This window comes from Neomonachus schauinslandi, chromosome 5, assembly GCF_002201575.2.
Source record: "Neomonachus schauinslandi chromosome 5, ASM220157v2, whole genome shotgun sequence".
NCBI lineage: Eukaryota > Metazoa > Chordata > Mammalia > Carnivora > Phocidae > Neomonachus > Neomonachus schauinslandi.
In genome coordinates this window covers 159718238-159723683 of record NC_058407.1, presented here as the reverse complement: position 1 = coordinate 159723683, position 5446 = coordinate 159718238, and the positions used below count along the sequence as shown (strand labels likewise).

General features: G+C 59.6%; 1 protein-coding gene across 7 annotated transcripts in view; it reads left to right on the top strand.

Moving 5' to 3' along the window:
- The first annotated feature begins 798 nt into the window (after nucleotides 1-798).
- Nucleotides 799-5446, top strand: part of ZNF764 (zinc finger protein 764) — an 8678-nt gene continuing 4030 nt past the window's right edge. For 3 of the 7 annotated variants that reach the window (XR_006540087.1, XR_006540088.1, XR_006540089.1), the window contains exons 1-3: nucleotides 799-1296; nucleotides 1449-1562; nucleotides 2365-3514. Coding sequence is in view for 4 of the 7 variants with exons in the window: in XM_044915679.1 (XP_044771614.1) it covers nucleotides 1101-1296; nucleotides 1449-1562; nucleotides 2362-3278 (1227 nt within the window). In the remaining 3 variants the exon portion in view is untranslated. Of the gene's footprint in view, nucleotides 1297-1448; nucleotides 1563-2361; nucleotides 3833-5446 lie in introns of those variants that run through there. The other 4 variants (XM_044915680.1, XM_044915681.1, XM_021700402.2 and 1 more) reach the window with 4 other exon arrangements.

The following is a 5446-nucleotide window of genomic DNA, read 5'->3' as shown; positions in this document are numbered from 1 at the left end:
AGCCTCAGGAAGACCTCTGGAAGGAGGCAAGCAGAGAGAAGCTCCAGACTAGCCCCCAGACCTGGTGAAGGGAGGTGTGAAATGCAGTGATTTAGCCGGCCAAAGGAAAATTATCAAGTCTTTTTAGGGTAGGGTATTTATGAAGGCATGTGGGGACAGAGAGTAAGCCGTCAATACATGTGTGGAGTGAGAGAAGGAGGTTGGAGGTAGAAATGATAGGGAGAGTGGGTGCCATTCGCTTCTAAAGACCCCAGGAGGAGCAGGCTGCGGGAAGAAAGGGATGACGAGTTCAGTGGGAGCCATGCCTAGTGCGAAGTTCTAGTGGGGATTCGTGCAGGGGCAAGGGGGCAGGTGGCTCTGTGATCAGGAGCTTAGGAGCCAGGCTTGAGCTAGAGGTAAACAGATGTTCGAGAGGCCTCCTGCAGGGCATGTGCGGAGAAAGTAAGAAAGTAAGGTTGCAGAAAGTGGGTCCTTCCGACTTTTACAGACCTTACCCTATCCCCCCTCCCAGCCGCCCCCACGATCTCCTGAAATAGAAGCTCCCAGAACTGCAGGCTCGAAGAAGCTCCCAGTAGAGAAGGTTCTCTTTTACCCACTACATTTTTCTCCTCTCAACACTGGGGAAAGTGCGCTGTCACCCAGTGACGGGCCGAAACCCAGGAACCCACTTACGAACGGCCCGGCGACGAAGAGTAGCGTGGAGCTCACAAAGGCAGAGCGGGCCGGCTCAGCCCGCACCCTGCGCCGAGCGCGTCCCGCCTCCAAGCCCGGGCGGGGCTGCGGCTGCGCCTCCCAGCGCGGCGGGCGCGGGCACCTCGCGGGGCAGGGGAGGCCCGCCGCCCCCTCCCGCACTTGTAGCCGTCGCGGCCATTTTGGCTGAGGGCTCGGGGACAAAGCCACCTGGAGACCCCGGGGAGGCGTCATCTGGGCACGGTGGCGTAGGAGCAACGTTCGCGCGGCGCGTTGCCGCCATTTCTTTCCGATGCTCTGTGTCCCTTCCGCTCGCGGCTCTTGGTGCTTGGCCACCCTGGTGGGCCCTCGAGGGGCGGGCTGCTGCGCTCGCGGCCTTCCGGACCGCGGACCCCGGCCCGGCCCTTGCCATGGCGCCGCCTCCGGCCCCGCTGCCCGCGTGGGAACCGGCCGGCGCCGGGCGCGAGCGGAGGGGGCCGGGCGCCGTGAGCTTCGCGGACGTGGCCGTGTACTTCTCCCCCGAGGAGTGGGGCTGTCTGCGGCCCGCGCAGAGGGCCCTGTACCGGGACGTGATGCGGGAGACCTACGGCCACCTGGGCGCGCTCGGTGAGGCCCCGCCAGCTCGCCCGGGCCACCTCCCCGCCCGCCCCGCCCAGCCTCCCGGGCCGGCCCCGGCAGTGGGAGCCCCGAGGTCCGGGAAGCCGGGACGGCGGGGGGCGGCCTCCCGGCAGCGCGGGGTTTGCGTTCTCCTCCCCCAGGGTTCCGAGGCGCCAAGCCAGCTCTCATCTCCTGGGTGGAGGAAGAGGCCGACCTGTGGGGCCCGGCTGCCCGGGATCCGGAGGTGGGAGAGTGTCTGACAGAAGCAGACGCAGGTGAAGTATTGGGTACTGCGTCTCCCGGGACCGCCTCTGGGCCTGGGCCACCCGGCTGCCCCTCTGCCAGCACCTTCCCTGCTCCTCATTTCCTTCCCCGGGTTGCCTGCCCCGCTGGGGTTACCATGCCGGCCCGTGCCTCGCTGCGGGCTTCAGCCCAGAAAGCGGCTGCGAGGGTGGCCCGGGCTCTGCTGGGGTGCGGGGCCTTGCGTAGCTGCCTCTCCGGCGGATCTGTGCCCCTCACATCCTGTTGGTCTCAGAGCTCTCGAGCTTCACATCGTCCCTTCCTACACTCTAGCTTCGCGGCCGCCTCTTGTGTTTTAGCTTCCTGTCTTTTTGTTACGTTTTTGTGGCCGTCTCCTTTCTCGTGTGGGTTCCACTGTTTGTTTCCTTCCTCCAGTTGATCCTTGCACCGCACCCCCTTCCCGTGAGCTTGGCAGTGCCGGCCACGGTCCTGCCTCCCTTGCACGAACATGTTCCTGCTACCTGGAGTGTCCTGAGACATCCTCTCCTCCTCCAGGATCCAGCAAGAATGTCCCCTCCGCCCCCATTTCCCAGCTCTGAGGTAGAACGGACGGTGTTCCGTTCCTTCCTTCCTTCTTTGTCTTGGTGTCTTTTCTGTCCTCTGCAGTTCAGGAGAATGTGTCCCTCCGAGCTTCCCTGCCTGTACCCAGCTGAGTCCCAGAGGCAGCAGTGGGTCCAGAGGTGGCTGTATCTAAAAGGCGTCTCTGTCACCATTTGGGGTTTGGCCATAAGAACCAGGGTGAGCCAGGGTCTAAGCTCTCCCCTTACCTCCCAGCAGATTCCAGAAACAAGGAAGAGAAAAGACAAAGAGGAGGGACTGAGGCCCCGGAGAAGAGCCCTTCTGTGCAACCTCGGCCTCCTGGGCCGAAGGCTCCAACGCACCCTTCTGCTGGCTTCCCTGACAGCTCGGAGCAGCCGGCCAAGGCACCCCGTCGGGGTCGCCCCCCGCTCTGTGCGCATCCCCCTGTCCCAAGAGCCGACCAGCGTCATGGTTGCTACGTGTGCGGGAAGAGTTTTGCCTGGCGTTCCACGCTGGCGGAGCATCTGTACACGCACACGGGGGAGAAGCCCTTCCGTTGCCCCGACTGCGGCAAGGGCTTCAGCCAGGCCTCCTCTCTGAGCAAGCACCGGGCCATCCACCGAGGGGAGCGGCCCCACCGCTGCCTGGACTGCGGCCGGGCCTTCACGCAGCGCTCTGCCCTCACCACTCACCTGCGGGTGCACACGGGCGAGAAGCCCTATGGCTGTGCTGACTGCGGCCGCTGCTTTAGCCAGAGCTCTGCCCTCTACCAGCACCAGCGGGTCCACAGTGGCGAGACTCCCTTCCCCTGCCCGGACTGTGGCCGCGCCTTTGCCCATGCATCAGACCTTCGGCGCCACATACGCACCCACACGGGCGAGAAGCCCTACCCGTGCCCAGAGTGTGGGCGCTGTTTCCGACAGAGCTCCGAAATGGCAGCCCATCGGCGTACCCACAGCGGCGAACGCCCCTACCCCTGTCCTCAGTGTGGCAGGTGCTTTGGCCAGAAGTCAGCCATGGCCAAGCACCAGTGGGTCCACAGGCCTGGTGCCGGGGGGCACAGGGGCCGGGGTGCCAGTGCATTGCCTGTGCCTCTGGCCCCTGGCCAAGGGGACCGGGACCCACCTGTGGGCTTCCAGCACTACCCAGAAATATTCCAGGAGTGTGGGTGATGGTCCTAAAGATGTCAAGGCAAAGGGTGAAGATCTAGACATTGCCTGAGGCCCAGGTTGGGCTCAGGGGCCTGAACCTCTGTGGCAGCTCCAGGGAGGTCACACAATTCCAGGCAAGAGGTGGACCTGGGGGATGAGGACCCTCTTACCTTAGGCCTTCACGAGCTTGATCTGCTGACACCTTGCTCCCTACTGTCCCAGACTCTAGAAGCCCCCTCTGCTCCGTTAGGGCTGAGGTAAGCACCTGCACGAGACCTCCGCTGTGGGGAAGAAAAGGCTGTTTCTCCACTTAGACATGTTAAGAGGATTGAGGTAGAAGGGAAGTTCGCCGTATCGGTTGTCTTTACTGCAGGCGTTAAAAACTGACGGCCTTGTACTGAATCTGGCTCATGGCAACCTTTTACAAATGATTTTGGGTCCAACCAGCATTTAAAAATGTTACAAATCATGGTTAAGTCTTAAAAGGATATTTCACACAAAAATTCAGGTTTCTGGCCTCTTTTGAAAAATTCAGGGATTTGGCAACTCGACCCGAGCTCCCACAAAGGAAAGGGTGGCAGGAAGTGCAGGGCAGCTGTTCAGCCTGCCCACCAGCCCTTCCCGGCTTGCCACCAGCGTTAGCTGGCCCTCGTCCTCGCTTGTCCGTGTTCCCAGTGCAGCAGGCCCTCTCCATCGGGCATTTTCCCCTTGTTTACGTGACCCATTGGGCTCCTGTAGTCATTTGAGTTTGCAGACTGGTGGATAGCCTTCATGTTCTATTTTATTTTTTATTTATTTTTATTTTTTTTAAGATTTCATTTATTTATTTGACAGAGAGCGAGAGAGCAGAAGCAGGGGGAACAGTAGAGGGAGAGGGAGAAGCAGGGAGCCCAATGTGGGGCTCAACCCTGGGACCCTGGGATCATGACCTGAGCTGAAGGCAGACGCTTAACCTTCTGAGCCACCCAGGTGCCCCACATTCATGTTGTCCTGACCCAGGGATTCAGGTTGACAGCACCCGTGTGAAAGGGCAGGAGAAGAGAAGGAAACGCAGGCTTTATTTCAGATGTCTGCTTGTATCACGTTTTCTGGTTTACAAAGTACTGTCTTGTCCATCAGCTTGGACCTTGTCCATGTAGCTTGGAAAGGACAGCCCAGTCAGGAAGAGGCTGTCAGGACTCTGTATTTTGCCCCAAACCGAGAGGTATCTCTGCCACACCACGATAGGCCTCTTGGCTAACCGGCAGTTCCTGGTTTTGAAGAGGAAGGCTCTGAGTGTGCCCTCCAGTCCTCCTTGAGCCTCCCTGGGAGAGCCCTACTGCTTGGGCCTTAGCCACCAGCCAGCCAGCCAGGAGGGCCTCATCACATTTTTGACCTGGAAGAGATCTTAGCTTTTCTATCCTTTTGCATTTGGGGACTCAGACTGGGGAAGGCCAAACGACCCATCCAAGGTCACATACAGAGTGAGTGAGCCTCCAGGGTTCTTGGTGTACTGCTGTCTTTACCACACCACGCCTGAGTTCCTTGCCCGTGTCTCAGCCAGGGTTCTGGAGCAATCTGCTCCCTCCCTACGACAGCTCCCAAGCAATGACCTGGACTAGGGACAGAGCAACCCAGTGTCGGTGAGGCCCAGTTACAAGATGATAGGACAGCCACACAGCAAAGCAAGGCAAGGGAGAAACCAGCCTGAGATGAGAGTTCCAGGGCAAACAGAAGCAAGGCTTGCCTCTTCTCAAGTACCTCTCATCATGAACAAAGAGGGACAAGGCCAAGAACATTTGGGGTTAGTAGCCAAGGGAACTGCTCATCTGTATTCCCAAGCCGTGTCGCTTGTGACTCCATTATCCATCAGCCACCCAGTTCCCCTGTGGTCAGAGGTCCAGCCTTGTCCCAGTGATGCCGCCACCAGCCACGGGCCGACCCATTCCTGCCTCCTTCACCTTCACTTCAAGGAGTAATAGCAGGGGCTTATGTCTTCTTCTTTTTTTTTTTTTTTTAAGATTTTATTTATTTATTTGAGAGAGAGAATGAGAGACAGAGAGCACGAGAGGGGAGAGGGTCAGAGGGAGAAGCAGACCCCCCGCTGAGCAGGGAGCCCGATGTGGGACTCGATCCCGGGACTCCAGGATCATGACCTGAGCCGAAGGCAGTCGCTTAACCAACTGAGCCACCCAGGCGCCCTCTTTTTT